The 19,118-nt window shown below is 33.3% G+C and overlaps 2 protein-coding genes across 2 annotated transcripts; one reads left to right on the top strand and one right to left on the bottom strand.

The window, feature by feature from the left end:
* Positions 1-4,662: 4,662 nt before the first annotated feature.
* Positions 4,663-8,449, bottom strand: LOC25488576 (disease resistance protein RPM1). The gene is made up of 2 exons (XM_013603465.3): positions 5,428-8,449; positions 4,663-5,004 (listed from the first exon to the last, which is right to left on the bottom strand). Exon 1 carries the CDS (start codon positions 8,260-8,262, stop codon positions 5,437-5,439), a length of 2,826 nt encoding a protein of 941 aa, XP_013458919.1. The 5' UTR covers positions 8,263-8,449; the 3' UTR covers positions 4,663-5,004; positions 5,428-5,436.
* A 1,188-nt stretch (positions 8,450-9,637) lies between these two features.
* On the top strand, positions 9,638-13,074 carry LOC25488575 (disease resistance protein RPM1). The gene is made up of 2 exons (XM_013603464.3): positions 9,638-12,520; positions 12,897-13,074. Exon 1 carries the CDS (start codon positions 9,722-9,724, stop codon positions 12,509-12,511), a length of 2,790 nt encoding a protein of 929 aa, XP_013458918.1. The 5' UTR covers positions 9,638-9,721; the 3' UTR covers positions 12,512-12,520; positions 12,897-13,074.
* Positions 13,075-19,118: the final 6,044 nt, after the last annotated feature.

Below are 19,118 nucleotides of genomic sequence, written 5' to 3'. Positions count from 1 at the left end.
TTGTTTGAATGAATGTATGAATGTGATTGATGAAGATGAAGAAAAGGAAAAAAAAATTAGGTGTTGATGGTACATCGTAAGATAAATTAGACTTGCCTATCCAATGGTTCTATTTTTAAAAATAAAATCAAACGGTTTAAATTATAATAATTAATAGGATTTATGGTGGACCACTCTTAAGGTTGGTCCACCATAATATCATTTGGGGTTAAACTTAACGGTAAGGATTTATTTGACAAACGGAGGAAAAAATAAGGGATCAAAACGTACGTTTTATTAATTATGGGACCAAAATGAAAAATGGAAATTAATTAGAGGACCAATGGATTAAATAAGCCTTGTTTCTATTAGTGATAAGGAGAACAAGTCCAACTTATGGAACTCGTTTTGGTTCCCCCCAATGCACTAGGTTGTGAATATACTAATATGATCCAGTATCGATTTATAACTCATGTGGAGAGGCACCATTCTATCCATCCATTTTGGATATGACTTGCTATATATATGCATATCCATGGGTTATCCTAAACTACCTCTTGATTGTATTGGACATGAGTTTGACTCACCATTGTTTCTCCGTTAAGTCAATTGAGCTAACTTGGTGTTATATTGATGAAGTGGATTCATGATCCATGGATGTTTAGCAATATAACAACTTGTTAACTAAGGTATCATCAAATTCATCGGGAGATGGTGTAGATACATCAGGTTGTGGCATGTATGTTATATCATCAGGTTGATGATGATAGTTGCTTTATATTGTTGAGACTCATTCCATAGCTCATGTGCATACATCAAACCTAATCATGACCTAGGAAAATGAACTTTTCAATGGTAAAGGTTGTATTGTCCCACTGAGCGTGCCAATCTTATTGATAGAAGCTAAATTTAGTCGAGATTGGTCGAAATTCCTAGATTGTTATTCCCTTGCTTTATGCGATTAACACTGATAGATGACTTTTGTCCCCATATATGGGCTTTCTAACTACTATAATCACGTGTTAGGAATCGTTGTTTTTGGGTTTTTTGATCTTCACTACCTAACACTTGACTAGAAAAAAAAAAGTTGAGGTTAAGCGATTAACTGTTTGGGATGAATTTTGTCTCCTAGAATGTGAGCTTCATAAACACATGTCATCCTTGCAGCCCGACACGCCTAAACTTTTTCAATAAAAAAGAGAGACTAAATTGTCCTTTTTAAGTGATATCATCCTAAACTAGTGTTTTACCCCCTGTAATATAGGCCACTTTTGGTTTTGGCCCTGTAAATTTTTTTTTTAGATTCTGCCCTTGTAAAATAAAGATTCTTCAGAAATAGTCACTGATTCATTCAACTCATCAGATTCGCTGATGTGGCGTTGATATGGCACGTTGACAAAGCATTTTTTGATTATGTGGTTGTAATTAATTTTTTTTTTTATTAAATTGGATTAAATTAATTGATTAAAAAGTCGTTTAATTTTTTTTTATAAGATCTTCATCATCACAAACAACATGTTCATCATTTTCATCCTCACCAACAACATCTTCATCCCTTTAATATTCATTTTCTTCATTATTATTAAACTAACAAACTCAATATCTCCTTCAACATCAACAACACTTCCTCTTCTCTTAACACAAGAACAACAACAAGAACACAGAAACAACAACACATCAACAACATAAATCTTCATCAACACATTTTCTGGATCTATACATAGAATTTATTTGATTTATTAGTTTTGTATCACACCTTCCTAGTGAACAAATTTTTTAGTAATAATTGAATCAGAGATAAACACAACAACAATTACAAGTTCTAAAAAAAACCACTTTTATCGATTATGGAGGAGGGAAAAATTGAGAGAGAGAAATTGTTCTATAATTAGAGAGAGCATAAATCCATTAACCCTTTTTTTCTTCACTCAAACACAACAACAATTACCAGTTTTCTTTACTCTCCAAATCCCTAACCCTTTTTAATTTCAACCGAAAAGAAAATCCCAAATTCATACACAACAACAATTTATTATATTCTCTTCTCCCTCTATTCCCAATTGTGAACCAAATCAAAACCAAATCCAACACACAACACAACAACATGATGCAAGAAATTCATCTTCCCTCAAATTTTTCATCATCTTCAACCTCACAAAAAATTGAATTTTATGGGTTTCACAAAAAACTTTGTCGCATTTTCGCACTTGTTTTTGGCCATAGCAGTAAAAGGAGAACAAATAATTATAAGTTGAAGGTTTTTCTTGAAGAAATAATAGAAGGGGGATGAATAGAAGAGATGGAGCCAAGAGATAAGAGATAAATTGGGGTGTATTGGATCATGATTCTAAGGGATTTTAAAAGACTTTTTTATCATGAAAAAGTCTTGTGGTATTCAATCAAGACTCTTTTCAATTTAAAAAAAGTCTTGTGGTATTCAATCAAGATTCTTTAAAAAGTCTTGTGGTATTCAATCAAGACTCTTAATCACTTAAAAAAAGTCTAGTGGTATTCAAAATCATTCAAATTTCGAAGGATTGTTTAATAAATCAGATTTTGATGGATTTTGTGGGATTTTCTAGTGAAATTTTAGCAAGAAAAAGTCTTTCATGAAAACATGAGATTTCTTATGATTGTTTTTTTCTTTTAAGATTTTACTATCTCTCCCTCTCTCTCCTCCCTTCTCTCTTACTCTCTCTTTTCCTCTCCTCTCCTCTCCTCTCTCTCTCTCTCTCTCCCCTTCCTTCTCTCTCTCTCTCTCTAGTTCTCTCGTAAAAAACCTCTCTCTAGCTCTCCCGTAAAAAACCTCTCTCCCCCTCTGTCTCTCTCTTATTCCTTCACTCTCTCTAGCTCTCCCGTAAAAAATAAAATAAAATAAATAAAAGAGTCTTTATTGAGATTTTGTAGCTCTAGTTCTCCCGTAAAAAATAAAATAAAATAAATAAAAGAGTCTTTATTGAGATTTTGTGAAAGAGAGTGTGTTATGATATTTTTTCAATTATTTCTTAAAATTCATAAAATCTCTTGAAATCCATAAAATCATTTCAAATCCTTTAAAATCTTATGAATTAAATCCATTGAAATCCTTAATAGTCTTTTAAAATCATCAAAATCATTGATTAGTAGGGACACATTGCATTATATATATATAGGGGCCGGATTTGAATCCTGAACTCATCACTTATTCATCTATAATAGGTGAATTTCTAGCAACTAGGCTACATGACCAAAAATAAATAAATACAAACCTAGGCACTATTCTAGATGTTAATAATAGCATGGCTTACATTACATTTATGCATCAAAGTTTTACATTGGTCATAACTTCAAAAGGGGAGGTGGAATACACACCACAAAAAGATGTTAATTGGCCATTACTTTACAACAAGTGCAGATGACAATCATGTACCATCATGATTTGAAAGTCCTCCATCTATATCAGGTATGCTTTAACTCATAACTTTAAAAAAGAGTAAAAAGAAAAGAGTACATGTGCCAACAATTTTTAAGGCAATAGGTAAAATATTCTTGGCACCCTCCAATGAGTGATTTAATTCAAAAGTGAAAAAATAGGTTCTTATTCTCTATCCAGAAAGACACGAACATCTGGAAATTTTAACAAATTTTTTTTTTTTTGGTTCTTTTAGTCTTTTGAAGAAAAAAAAAATATGCTCTTACTACATTAAATTTAAGGGTATTTTGAAATATCATGTGATTGGGGTGAGGTGTAGGTATATTCTGGGGTTGTGTGTGTAATGTGTTTATGAAGTAAAAATCTCATACTTTAGTTGTTACAAGAAACATTGGCCCACAAGGCCATGTTTATTCATTTCTTGAATGTTTGAGAGAATCTCTTTTCCACCCTCCAAATCTCTTGCACACCGTCCTCTGTTTGTTTTCTCCAAATTTACCTCTAGATAAACTTAAATTTAAAAATACAGTTTGGATTATATAATCTAAAACATACCAATATATAAGGCAACCTCATACTCCTTCCCTCATTTCTCAATTTTCGCTACATTGTATCGATCTTGAAGTCAAGTTGCTCAATGCGTCGCATTTAAGACATTTTCCACCACGAAACCATTGGTCACACTTATAGAGTGTAATGAATTTGAGAACGATACACTTTTTTTAAAAGGCAAGAGAATGATACACATTGTATTAATTTGGGGTAGAATTAGAATAAAAATAATTACTAATATATTAAAAACATGAAACGACACTTATTTTGTGATATTTTTCATTTGCAGACGGAGGAATGAGATTGAGGGAGCATGTACTGTAAGCCATGTTATTAGCAACAACGTATAATATAGAGAGCTTAGGTTTCTTTATACACAAGTAACATGTTAGGTTGATGACTCCAACTTTATAGAACAAAGATGATGAAACTTTCTTCAGGTAAATATATCTTCAAATTATACTAGTTCTTTCACAATATTGGTAAAGAAAAAACAGGTTCGTATATTTGATATACTGAAGAAGAATACTGAAAAGGTGACAGTTCACAAAGATTAGCTATCATGTTGTTTGATGACGCTTATCAGTTTGAGTAGAACACTGTCTAGTGTAATTTTAGTCCATTGTCCATTTCATCGATGGTCTAGAATCTCAATATTCAGAAATAGCAATTAAGTCCGAGTTGGATTCAGTGGACAGCCAATTCAGAAATAACAATTATTTACAAATGATAGATTTCATCGATGTAACATATCCAATAAATAATAGAAACGTAATTGCATCTATCTTTCATAGCAATCTGAAATATCCACAGAAATATGCATTCTACTGTTTGTAGAAAAGTATTCACAGCACAACTATAATAAACAACAAAGCAAATGACAAAAACAGAAAAAGAAAACCAGAACCTTTTGTCAATTAATATACACATTCCTTGATTGATTATATAGCAGATGATTCAATTCAAGGAAATAATTTATTGAGCGATTCAAGCACACCATAGAAGGAATGAAGAGAGACAAGGTGCATCTTCTTGTGAGCTGCGACATGGAGAATTTGAATCTGTTCAATTGGATACAAGAAACTATCAAAATTGAGCATGATACAAATGACATAACAAACTAAATGGTCTCGTGAACTTAAATTTTCAATGCTGAATAAACAATACTGTTACATGATTTTATGAAAGGGCGAATTGAAGTTAGCAAGTATCACACATCAATAAACATGCATGATGAAAATAAAATAAATTTGCCACTTTCATTCAACCATTATATGCAAAGGGGGTGTTACACCTTTACCAACTTCCTTTAGGATAGTTGAGCATGCATTATAACATAGTTTTACTTGAAATCAAGAAAGATGCAAACATTTATGTAAAGAGAAGTTTGAAGCATTACTTAAAAAACAAAATTGTACAATTGGTAAGAGTGGCAATACTATTTCAAACATTCACAAGAGAAACATTTGAAGAGGAAAGAGTACCTTGATATTTCAGACTTTAAATTGAGTAGGAATGGAGTACAGCTTATAGTCATGAAATTTTGATCCTACTGTTTGGCGAATTCGCACAAGGGGAATATGATTGATAATCCAATGGCATGGTCCACCTTTCTCTGGATTAATGCTATCAACTAATGTAGCTGGCATATCAGCAAATCCAAGGAACTGAAGGTTTTTCAGGTTTTGGAGGTCTTTGGGCAACACCTTCAATTGAGGGTTGTTGTTAAATCTGAAGTGTTCAAGATCAACTAAAGCATCTTTGTCTATAGATACAAAACTTAGTCTATTTAATCTTGTGAGATCCAACTCCTTCAGCTTAGGAAACCCTCCAACTGAAAAATGTAAACTATCACCAGAAAATGCATCGTCCCACAAATTCAACCTCAACAAATTTGGCAAATTCTTCAAAGTGTCTAGTGGATCATGTTCAAAGTTAGATAAGCTAAGCCTTAGCTTCACAAGATATTGGAGTTTTGGAATCCAATTAGGCAACTTTGTTAGTCTACCTTCCAAGTTGAGTACTTTAAGATTAGGTGGAGCTGATACAAAATCCAAGTCAAGAATTACTTCCTCATCTATAGCAGTAATATATAGAGATTCAAGATGGTTCATCTTTTGTATTGTAGCACATAATTCATTTCCATATTCTTGCCGCACACGTCTTATGCCTAACTTCCTTAACTTTCTCAACATTTTGAGCTCTTGAATAAGGTCTATTCCACCATGATCTGCATCTAAAAAGTAAAGCTGTTGCAAAGATTTCAAACATCCAATACCTTCTTGTATTTGCACCCCAGTCGTAAAGTTCAACATAGAATAATGCTCATCATATTTTCTATAATAAACTGGAAGAAGCCTTAACTTTGTGAGTTTGTTTATCTCCCTTGGCAACTCGTCAACTGTGGTATGCCTTAGATCCAAGCTTTCTAAGTTGACTAGATTACCAATTGATCTAGGAAGAACTGTGACTTTTGTGCGGCTCAAGTTCAAGTACTTCAGATGGAAAAGATTCCCCAAGTTATCAGGAACAAAATTCAACAGGGAGTTCTCGAAATCAAGCACTTTCAAAAGCTTGAACTTTGCAGACAATCCATCCATGAAATCTTTAGATAATTCATCTTTGTCGAAAACAAAAATAGCACGAATTCCTGAGTTGCTTGTGCTTCTCAACACATTTTTGGAAATAGATGCTATAGAAAAACGCCTAGTTATTCCAACTGTGACTTGTTCATCACCTTCATGCATTAAATGGCAAAAGCTTAAATCTTGCATTTTTCTAAGGATCACTTCACGCAACAAATTATGGACTTGACAACTCTTGATTTTCCCATCAAAACCAACTTTGGAAACATGAATCAAACTTCTTTGTATCAACTCTGTCAAGTACTCTTCAGCAACGTTCTCCGGATTCCTTCTTTCCTCACACCTAACAAACCCTTCAGCCATCCATTGCCGAGTAAGTCTCTTCGTAGTGATGGTGTAGTCCTCGGGATATATACCAAAATACAGCATGCATGATTTCAAATGGCTAGGCAAATCATCGTAACTTAGAGATAAAATCTTTATTAGACTTGTCAAATGCACATTGCGCTCTAACTCCATTCTCAGATTTTTACTCGCCTTTTTCCATTCAAACACGGTTTTAGCTTTTGTTGACAAAAGACCTGCAGTGGCCACAATTGCCATTGGCAACCCTCCACATTTTTGAACAACATCATTGGAAATATCCTCAAGCTCTGCTGGACACTGCCCTCTAAATGCCTTGTTGCAAAACAGTTCCCACGCTTTGTTTGGAGGCAAAGGTTGTAGGTGGTGAATATGAACAAGAAAAGATTTCTTAAAATATTCAGCTACATGCATCATTCTACTGGTCACAATGATTCTACTTCCTTTGTCATTACTAATTAAGGCATCTTCAATCTCATCAGAAAAACTTTCTTTCCAAACATCATCAAACAAAAGCAAGTACCTCTTTGATTGAAGATGTTGCCTTACATGAGTAATCAATGTGTTGTTATCCATCTTCCATAGAAACTTGGGAATAGGCTCATTGTTGTCCATGAAAAACTTCTTTACCATATCAATCAACATCTCCCTCAGAGTGTAGGATTGAGAAACTGTGACGAAATAGCGACAATCAAAGTAGTTTTTCACAACCTGGTTTTGAAAAACATGGCTAGCAAGAGTAGTTTTCCCGATTCCTCCCATGCCAACAACAGAAACCAACATGAGCTCACTGGTTCCCCCCACCAAGCATCTAACCAATTCATCTTTTGGGGACTCAAACCCCACAACTTGAGTCTCTTGAATGAAATAAGGAGCCATTCGAGTATCATCAATTCTTGGAGCTTTAACCCCTCTATAACTTTCTAATCCACTTTCAGACTTAACTGCATACCATTGACTTCTTTCTTTGATTTCACCAAGTGATAACTTGATGTCTTGTATCTCAGAAGCAATCTGGTGCCGCGAATTCATGGTCTTGATAATGTTAGGAATCATTTGGAGTGAGGCTATAAATCCAGAATGATTGTTGTTTTCTGCCATATACTTGCTATACTCATACTCATCAATCACATCTTCTATGCGAAAAGATGCTTCTCTTAGCTGCTTCACCCAAGTTTTGATTCCTTCGTTGGCTCCTCCTCCTCCTTCATCAGCAGCCTTTGTGTCTGCATCCTTGAGTGAAACTTGAATGCTCTCAAGTTCATATTTGATGTCTTTGAATTCTCTCTCAATCCCTGTCAGTGAATTTCCTTCTTCTTTTACAAATTTAGAGAGTTCCTCCAAAACAAATGACACTACAGCATCTGTCATTTCATTTCAATGTTTTCATCAATTAGGTTAACTCTTGCAAGTAATTTTTGGCAATCCAAACAAGTTCAAGTACCTTGTTTAGCCTACAAGAAATTATTTTTCTATTGTGTGAGGATAAATACAACTATTTTCAATTTTGTATGTTATATGTTTACATCAGAGTTCCTGCAAAACAAATGACACAGAAATTTTTAAAAAAAAAAAAAAAAAGATTATTAAATCTTGCAAGCAATTTTTGGCAACTTCGAGGTGCCTTCCTTTACCCTACTACTTTGAAAGACTTTGACAAAGACTCTAAACAGGAAAATCTTTGTTTATTTTGTTTGGTGGACAACTATATTACTACATTCAATATTGTCTGTGTCTTATTATTACATTCTCCATTATTTAATTCATTCATTCATGTAAATACAGCTTTGAATGATAAACAATAATCATTTTTCTTGGTCTTTGGCTCTTTGCAATATTCACTTCTTTCATTGATTTTACTATTTTGTATTCGTTTCTACTAGCTCCGTTTCGAATTATAAGTCATTTTGGTCATTTCACGCGTATTAAGAAATGAAATTAAGTTTGGTCCTTAATAAATGGTTGATATTGTCAACTTTGCGCTCTAAAGTGAGTTGTTCACTTTAGAAGAGTAACACATGTTCTAAGAACACGTGTTAAGGATTCCACAAATAAAAACTATCTAATGAAAAAAAATTAAGTTTTAATCTTTTGAAAAATATATTGACACAATTTCCGATACATAATTCCTATTTTTTTATATATTGTTAGCATTCCATATATCTTTTATTAATATTAGGGTTTAACTACTATATCAAACCCAATTATATAAATGATAAAAATTGTTTAAATAAATATTTAATGTATACAAAATATATTTGCATTTTAAATATACATATATTTGGCATCCCACGTCTGAGGTTGAGCCAGGTTACGGGCTGGTATAAAGAAGGGGCCAAGGTCAAGCTATGATCGTCACGTTCACAAACCACTACAACTAAGACCTCTGGCTTGGTACATCGTTGGCAGGGTCGAGACTATTGTACTCACAGCAAGTACACAAACATCACAGAGTTTACATATAATAAATATAATTTCTAAAATATTCGATATTGTTAGAATAAACTGATAATATGTAAATGATACAACTTTTTCTGAATTTGTCAAAAAAATAGACAGGTTTTTACCCCTTGCTTCACACGGGTGTCCATATTAGTTTTTTGAATAAACTGATGATAGATAAACAAGTTAATTGTGTCTTGATCAAACTAATGATAGTATATTAACAAAAAATTGTTTCTGGTATGAAATTTTCCACCAAACAAAATACAAAAATAAAAAAATATATGTTTCTTGTAGACTCAACTAATCATTAGTCAATGAATCAAAATATGGCACTTGAAGTTTCTGGTATGACTGAAACTTTCAAGATCAACTCTGATAAAATGAAATGGCAGAAACTGCAGTGTCATTTGTTTTGCAGCAATCCTTCCCATTTGTAGTAGAAGAAGGAAGATTGTTGACAGGGTTTCGGAGAGACTTAAAAGAGATAAAAAATGAACTTGAGAGCATCCAAACCTTGCTCAAGGATGCAGACAAAAAGGCTGCTGAAGAAGGAGAACGAGCCAATAAAGAAGTAAAAGCTTGGACCAAACAGCTGAGAGAAGAATCTTTTCGCATAGAAGATGTGATTGATTACTATAACATGAATGTGGCACAAAGGGTCAACCATTCTGGACTCATAGCTTTACTCCAAAATATTTTTCACATGATCCCAACCCTAAAGTCACTTTATCATGTTGGTTCCGAGATTCGTGACATCAAATTATCAGTTGCGGGAATCAAAAGAAGAAGTACAGATTTTGATTTTCAATCTGAAAGAGGGACCAAAGCAGCCAGATTTGGTGACCCTGAAATTGCTTCTTATTTCAATGAAGATGTCGTGGGGTTTGAGTCCCCAAGAGATGAATTGGTTAGATTCTTGGTGGAGGGAACCAGTGAGCGCATGTTGGTTTCTGTTGTTGGCATGGGAGGACTCGGTAAAACGACTCTTGCTAAGTATGTTTTTGATAAACATGAGGTGAAAAACCACTTTGATTGTCGGTTTTACATCTTAGCTTCTCAATCCAACACTACGAAGGAGTTGTTGATTGATATGATAACGAAGTTTTATGAGCATAGTAATGAGCCTATTCCAAAGGGTCTGAAGGAGATGCATGATATTACATTGACTACTCATGTGAGGGCATACCTTGAATCAAAGAGGTACTTGATGTGGTTTGATGATGTTCGGAAAGAAGAATTTGCTGAAGGGATCGAATATGCCTTGGTAAGTAATAACAACGGAAGTAGAATCATTGTGACCACTAGAATGATGCATGCAGCAGAATATTTTCGGGAATCTTTTCCTGGTCATGTTTACAAGCTACAGCCTTTGACTCCAAACAAAGCATGGGAACTGTTTTGCAACAAGGCATTTAGAGGGGAGTGTCCAGAACATCTTGAGAAAATGTCCAAGGACATGGTGCAAAAATGTGGAGGGCTACCGCTTGCAATTGTGATCATTGGTCGTCTTTTGTCAACAAAAGCTAAACTCAAGTCTGAGTGGAAAAAGGTGAGTCAAAATCTAAAGGAATTAGATGGCAATGTGCATTTCACTCGTCTAACAATGATTTTATCTCGGAGTTATGAGGATCTTCCTTGTCATTTAAAACTATGCATGTTGTATTTTGGTATCTATCCGGAGAACCACACCATCAATTGTAAGAGACTTACTAGGCAATGGATAGCCGAAGGATTTGTTATGTGTGTTGAGGGAAAAACTTTGGAGGAAGTTGCTGAAGAGTACTTGAAAGAGCTGATATATACAAGTTTGGTTCAAGTTTCTAGTGTTGGCTTTGATGGAAAAGTCAAAAGTTGTCGAGTCCATGATTTGTTGCATCATATAATCCTTAGAAAAATGAAAGATGAAAGTTTTTGCCATATAATGTATGAGGATCAAGAACAAGTCACAGTTGGAATTACCAGACGCTTTTCTATAGCAACTTTCTCAAATAATGTGTTAAGAAACAATAGTAACTCAGGAATTCGTGCTATCTTTGTTTTTGACAGTAGAGAAATGTCTAAATATTTCATTGATAGTTTATCTGTCAAGTTCAAGTTTGTAAAAGTTCTTGACTTTGGGCATTCTTTGTTGAATTATGTTCCTGAGAACTTGGGAAATCTACTCAATCTAAAGTACTTGAACCTAAGTCATACAAAAGTTATGGTTCTTCCTAGATCTATCGGTAACCTACCGAACTTAGAAACATTGGATCTAAGGCAAACTCAAGTGGTTGAGTTACCAATGGAGATAAACAAGCTCACAAAGCTAAGGCTTCTTTCAGTTTATAATAAAAAGTATGAAGAGCATTGTTCTATGTTGAACTTTACAACTGGGGCACAAATGCAAAAGGGTATTGGGTGCTTGAAATCTTTGCAAAATCTTTATTTTTTGGAAGCAGGTTGCGGTGGAGTAGATCTTATACAAGAGCTCAAAAAGTTAAGTAAACTAAGGAAGTTAGGCATAAGAGGCGTGCGGAGAACATATGGAAATGCAGTATGTACTGCAGTACAAGAGATGATCAACCTTGAATCTCTAAATATTACTGCTATAACTGAGGAAGAAATCCTTGACTTGGATTTTGTATCAGCTCCACCCTATCTTAAAGTGCTCAATTTGAAAGCTAGACTAACAAAGTTTCCCGATTGGATTCCAAAACTTGAATATATTGTGAAGCTAGTGCTTGGCTTTTGTAAATTTGACCATGATCCACTAGACTCTTTGAAGAATTTGCCAAATTTGATGAGGCTTATTTTGTGGGATGATGCATTTGCTGGTGAAAGTTTGCATTTTCAAGAAGGAGGGTTTCCGATGCTAAAGGAGTTGGACCTCACCAGATTAAATAGACTAAGTTCTGTATCTATAGATAGAGATGCTTTACTTGGTCTTGAACACTTTAGATGTATCAACATTCCTGAATTGAAGGTGTTACCCCAAGAACTTCAAAACTTGAAAAACCTTCAATTCCTTGGATTTGCTGATATGCCAGTTGAATTAGTTGATAGCATTGATCGAGAGAAAGACGGAGCATGCCATTGGATTATCAATCATATTCCCCTTGTACTAATTCGTGAGAAAGTAGGATCAAGTTTTCATGAATATGAGTGGCGCCACATTCCAACTCAACTCAATGTCTGAAATATAAAGGTACTCTTTCCTCTAACAATGTTATGGTTCTCATGCGAATGTTTGAAAAACCATTGTCACTCAAACTAAAGTAAAAACCATTGCCCTTTACATTAATGTGTGCATCTTTCTTGATTTCAAGTAAAACTATACTGTAACACAAGCAGAACTATCCGACAAAAAGTAATAGTACATTTTTATACATAATTATAATAGTTAAGTTGATTGTGTGTATTTAACATCCCTACTCTCAAAAAAATTATATAAAATCCCTCTGCATATTTTGTCATTTTTTTAATTCAGCATTGAAAAATTAAGGTCACAAGACTGATTTTCTTGTTAAGTTATTTGTATATATCATGTTTAATTTTGATAGTTCCTTGTGTCTATTGAACAGATACAAATTATGTAGCAGCTCAGAAAAAAGACTCTCTTTGTTTCTTCATTCCTTCTATGGTGTGCTTGAATCGCCCAATAAATTGTTTCCTTGAATTGAACTCATCTACAACATAATCAAGGAATTTGTACTCTTATTAATTTAAAATTTGGTTTAGGCTTTCTTTTTCTGTTTGTCATTTGCGGTGTTGTTTAGTACTATTGGTTGTAGTGGATGCTTTTCTACAAACAGTATAATAAGGATATTTCAATTTGCTATCAAAGATCAAGTAAAGCATTAACTTTTATAAAATTAAAATATTATTGATATTTTTTTTTTGGCGTTAACCCTCCAGTTTCCAGGGGAAAGAGGCCCTGGTAATCCGGAGTTCAGTTATAAGGTAAGGATAGTCTCGTCAAGAATTGTTCCACCTAGGAAATGAACTCAGTTTCTCCCGAGCGATTCATCCTTGGTGAAGCTCATTAACCACTTAAGTTCAATTGGTTGGTTAAATAGTATTGATATTTAACTTCATACCTAATGAGATTCTGCACTTCATATGGTAATATTTACTTAATGATCTCAAGACATACCTAAATTGATATTCAGACACAATATTCCTCTCATCAATCAAACAACATGGTAGCTAGTCTAGTCAAAGTTGAAGTCATCAAGCTAATAAGCTTGTTACTTGTGCATAAACAAACCTAAGCATATGTTGTTGCTAATAACATACATGGCTTACAATATGAGTTACAACATACCTGATATAGATGGAGGACTTTCAAATCATGATGGTACATGATTGTCATCTGCACTTGTACTAAAGTCATGGCCAATTAAACATCTTCTTGTGGTGTGTTTTCCATTCTAACCCACAAACCTGCATTACATAGATAAATTGAGATAATTTGGATCATATATCATAATTGATGCATATATGTCTAGTAGAGTACTAAGTTGTAAGCAGTTAAGAAAATAGTGATTAACAATTTTTGGTGAATGAGAATTACAAATTCTGAACAAACCAACTGATCAATATATATACTATGTGCATCTGAGAATTTGTGACAACAAAAACAAATGCTCGTTTTAAACTGCATACTCTACTCTGTTTGTTTTACCCTGGATATCAGTGTTCCTCTTGTTCTAGCAGGTTTCAAGTATATACTTTCATCATTCAATTAATACTACGTGCATCATTCTCAAATTCGTTATACTCCACATGCTCCAAGTTAATACTCGAAGATTAATATATAAATTATTAAACTTTTTCAATCAAAAGTGACCCTCAACACACTAAGAGTGATTAGAACCAACTAAAGTCCACATGTACAATATCTCGAGTAAGACATAGGCTAGTTCGAAGTTTTTATGAATCTCAATGTATATATCATGCTGCATTTCCACCTATCAGAAAATAGTTTACAGCAGTGAATCCAAGTGTATAACAAAATATAATTTAAACTATTTTCATATAATCTATAGCTGTTTTCTTAAAGCTATCGAGGTGAAGTTATGAAAATAAGCTAAAAACAGCTTATGATCAATGTCATAAGTTGTTTTCACATATTCTACCAACCAGTCTCATAAAATTTTTGTTTGTAGTAAAGCTCAAATAAGTCAATTCAAACCGGCTTAACTTAACAACATATTATTTTCTCAATTTTCTTGGATAAACACAACACACTACATCCTTGGGAGGGCACTAAATTCAAAATTTGAATGAAATCAAACATAAATAACCCTATCTTATTTGAAACTCTAGTCTAATAAGACTAAGGCTAGTTCGAAGTATTTATGAATGTCTATTTTTTCAATATCATGCTACTTTTACCATGGTTTGAAAATGGAAAAAAGTTTACACATGTGAAGATCAACGAAATACGAAATTGTTACCAATTCATTGTAGCTGTGATCGAATCGAAGGAGTTGCATCTGAATCCATGAATGGTGGTGATATAAGGAGAGGAAGAGAGAGCGGTGTTGTTGGGGTTTGAGCGGGTGATGTTGCAGATACACACATATGAGAAGAAGCCAATTGCAGAGGAACCCAAAAATCTGTGTCAATTTCGAAGAGCACTAACGCGGGAACATGTGGGAGAGTAAGAGAAGAGATAAAAAAATAAATAAATAAATAAGAGAAAATAGACTTAAATGTGTGATTGTCCACTTTCACCTGATTTTGGCATTGAATCCTGCACTTTTTTGTTTTACATTGATCGCTCCACTTTGTAAAAAATTTAGTTTTGGTTCTTCCGTAAAAACCAACGGTGTGCCACGTGGATTTCACACAAAGCGACACACTAAAAAACAAAATTTTTGATTAAAAGTTTTGGTATTAGTACCTGCACTTCATCACTTTTTGATATTGATCGCTGCACTTTGGTATTGGTCCTTGAACCCTTTATTTTTATTTATTTTCATTTTTTAATATCTTCCAATGATATTATTATGTTTACTCTTTTTATTTTCATTATTTTTATTGAGAATAATTTAAAAAAAAACTCCCCTAGCAAAATTATAAAAAATAATTTTAAGTTTAAATCACAAGTATGGATTCTTCAATAATGGAGAATCACCTTTAAAGTTTAAATCACCATTATTTGTGCAATATGCGATGGTCAATCGTATGGTTAGTAGGCAAATACAATGGTATGAAAAGGGGAAGAGAGAAAAAATGTAGTGAGAGAGGTTAACCATTAAACATGTAAATTTAATAGGCTTAATAGCAGTTTTCACCCCCTAACTTTCAAGAAGTTGCGATTTTGACCCCCTAAGAAAAAAACTTCAAAACCGACCCCTAAGTTTTGCAACTGTAACAGTTTTGGCCCCCCAAGGTCAATTTTTGGTAAAAAATATAATAATAATAACATGTGGCACCTCACTTAGGGTGCCATGTTAGTGTAGACCGAGTCAAAATTGACCTTGAGGGGCCTAAACTACTACAGTTGAAAAACTTAGGGGTCGGTTTTGTAGTTTTTTCCTTAGGGGATGAAAAGCGCAACTTTGAAAAAGTTAGGGGCTAAAACTTCTATTAAGCCAATTTAATATGATGGTCATGCTGTATTTTTTAGCTATTATTAAATATTTAAGAATTTCTTTATTAATAGAAATCATTTATTTATTAATTTTAAGATTTTAGAATATAACATATAATTTTAATTAGCTTATTTTATCAATTTCAATAATTTGTCTAATATTCCCCATGAACATAGCTTGCAGCAAAGACATCACAGTTTTAAGAAAAAGACGATGCAATAAAATTAAAACTTAATCTTTCATTAAAAAGGATTTTTTATTTTTATTTTTTAGAATTATTCTTAATAAAAATAATGAACAAAATAAAAATAAAACATAACAATATCATTGAAATATTTAAAAAAAGAAAAAGAAAAAAAGGTTTAGGGACTAATACAAAGTGTAGGGATCAATAACAAAAAGTGTTGAAAGGGCAAGGACTAATAATAAATTAAATACTTGAAATATTTTAATTTTGAAAATTGTCTTTTAGTGTGCCGCGTGGCGTGGAGTGATTTGTCCACGTGGCAAACCGTCAGTTTTGGTTTTTTTTAACTTGAACTTAACATAAGGACCAAAGTCAAATTTTTTACAAAGTGCAAGGACCAATGTAAAAAAAAATGCAGGGGTGAATGCCAAAATTTGGTGAAAGTGCAAGGACCAATGACACATTTAAGCCTAGAAAATAAAACACTTTTTTTAAGATTAAATATGTTTTTCGTCCTTCCACAAAAAAAAACTATATATATGTTTTTCGTCCATATAAAATTGTCTGGATTTCATCCATATAAAATTGATATTTTGTTGTTCTTATAAAAAAAATTGTATTTAATATTAGATCGGCTAAAACTACTTTTTTTAGATATAAAGAATGACGGTAGTCATAGAAAATTTGTACACGAAGAAAAGGAGATGGGGTTCGAACCTCGATCACAGCGATTTGGCCGAAACATAATTTCTCTACAGTCTTATTGAACCTCTCAATGAAGTTAGCAGCCGATTCATCTACTTTTTTGACATCGGAGAGAATCAAACATGAGATCTTGAGGATAAGCACAATTCTCAGGTTCCAAGCTGATTCATCTACTTGTTTTTTAAAATTCATCGGATCGACCGTCGTTACTACTGATTGAGGCCAGTAAAACCTATAACGAAAACACCTTTATATGTTTGTCCATGTTTGAATTGAATTTCGTGGAAGGTAAGAGTGCCATGAGAAAGTTGTTTCTATTAATGATAAAGGAACAACTCTAACTTATGGAACTCGTTTTGGTTCCCTCAATGCACTTGGTTGTGAATATACTGATATGATCCATTGTAGATTTATAACCTATGTGGAGAGGCACCATTCCATCCATCCATTTTGGATATGACTTGCTATACACAGGCATATCCATGAGTTTCAGTTGTATCCCACACTACCTCTTGGTTATATTGGATATTAGTTTGACTCACCATTGTTTCTCCATTGAGTCGCTTGAGCTAACTTCGTGTTATATTGATGAAGTTGATTGATGATCCATGGATGTTTAGCAATATAACTCCTTGTTAACTAAGGTATCATCAAATTCATCGGGAGATGGTGTAGATACATCAGGTTGTGGCATGTATGTTATATCATCAGGTTGAAGATGATAGTTGCTTTATATTGTTGAGACTCATTCCATAGCTCATGTGCATACATCAAACCTAATCATGATCTAGGAAAATAAATTTTTCAATGGTAAAGGTTGTATTGTCCCACTGAACGTGCCAATTTTATTAATATTAGCTAAATTTAGTCGAGGTTTGTCGAAATTCCTAAATTGTTATTCCCTTGCTTTATGCGATTAACACTAATAGATGACTTTTGTCCCCATATATGGGCTTTCTAACTACTGCAATCAAGTGTTAGGAATCATTGTTTTTGGGTTTTTTGATCTTCACTACCTAACACTTGACTAAAAAAAAAAAGTTGAGGTTTAAGCGATTAACAATTTGGGATGAATTTTGTCTCCCAGAATGTGAGCTTCATAAACAAATGTCATCCTTGCTGCCTGACACGCCTAAACTTTTTCAATAAAAAAGAGAGACCAAATTGTCCTTTTTAAGTGATATCATCCTAAACAATCAAGGATTAATACTGTTTTACCCCCTGTAATATAGGCCACTTTTGGTTTTGGACCTGTAATTTTTTTTTTTAGATTCCGCCCTTGTAAAATAAAGATTCTTCAGAAATAGTCACTGATCCATTCAACTCATCAGATTCGCTGATGTGGTGTTGATATGGCACGTTGACTAAGCATTTTTTGATTATGTGGTTGTAATTAATTTTATTTTTTTATTAAATTGGATTAAATTAATTGATTAAAAAGTCATTTAATTTTTTTTTATAAGATCTTCATCATCACCAACATGTTCATCATCTTCATCCTCACCAACAACATCTTCATCCCTTTAATATTCATTTTCTTCATTATTATTAAACTAACAAACTCAATATCTCCTTCAACATCAACAACACTTCCTCTTCTCTTAACACAAGAACAGCAACAACAACACAGAAACAACAACACATCAACAACACAAATCTTCATCAACACATTTTCTGGATCTAGACATAGAATTTATTTGATTTATTAGTTTTGTATCGCACCTTCCTAGTGAACAAATTTTTTAGTAATAATTGAATCAGAGATAAACACAACAACAATTACAAGTTCTAAAAAACACCACTTTTATCGATTATGGAGGAGGAAAAAATTGAGAGAGAGAAATTGTTCTATAATTAGAGAGAGCATAAATCCATTAACCCTTTTTTTCTTCACTCAAACACAACAACAATTACCAGTTTTCTTCACTCTCCAAATCCCTAACCCTTTTTAATTTCAACCGAAAAGAAAATCCCCAAATCCATACACAACAACAATTTATTATATTATCTTCTCCCTCTATTCCCAATTGTGAACCAAATCAAAACCAAATCCAACACACAACACAACAACACGATGCAAGAAATTCATCTTCCCTCAAATTTTTCATCATCTTCAACCTCACAAAAAATTGGATTTTATGGGTTTCACCAAAAACTTTGTCGCATTTTCGCATTTGTTTTTGACCATAGCAGTAAAAGGAGAACAAATAATTATAAGTTGAAGGTTTTTCTTGAAGAAATAATAGAAGGGGGATGAACAGAAGAGAGGGAGCCAAGAGATAAGAGATAATTTATTTATTTTTATTTCG

The sequence above is a fragment of the Medicago truncatula genome, chromosome 3 (genome assembly GCF_003473485.1).
Source record: "Medicago truncatula cultivar Jemalong A17 chromosome 3, MtrunA17r5.0-ANR, whole genome shotgun sequence".
Taxonomy (NCBI): Eukaryota; Viridiplantae; Streptophyta; class Magnoliopsida; order Fabales; family Fabaceae; genus Medicago; species Medicago truncatula.
This window is presented reverse-complemented; position numbering and strand designations above follow the sequence as displayed.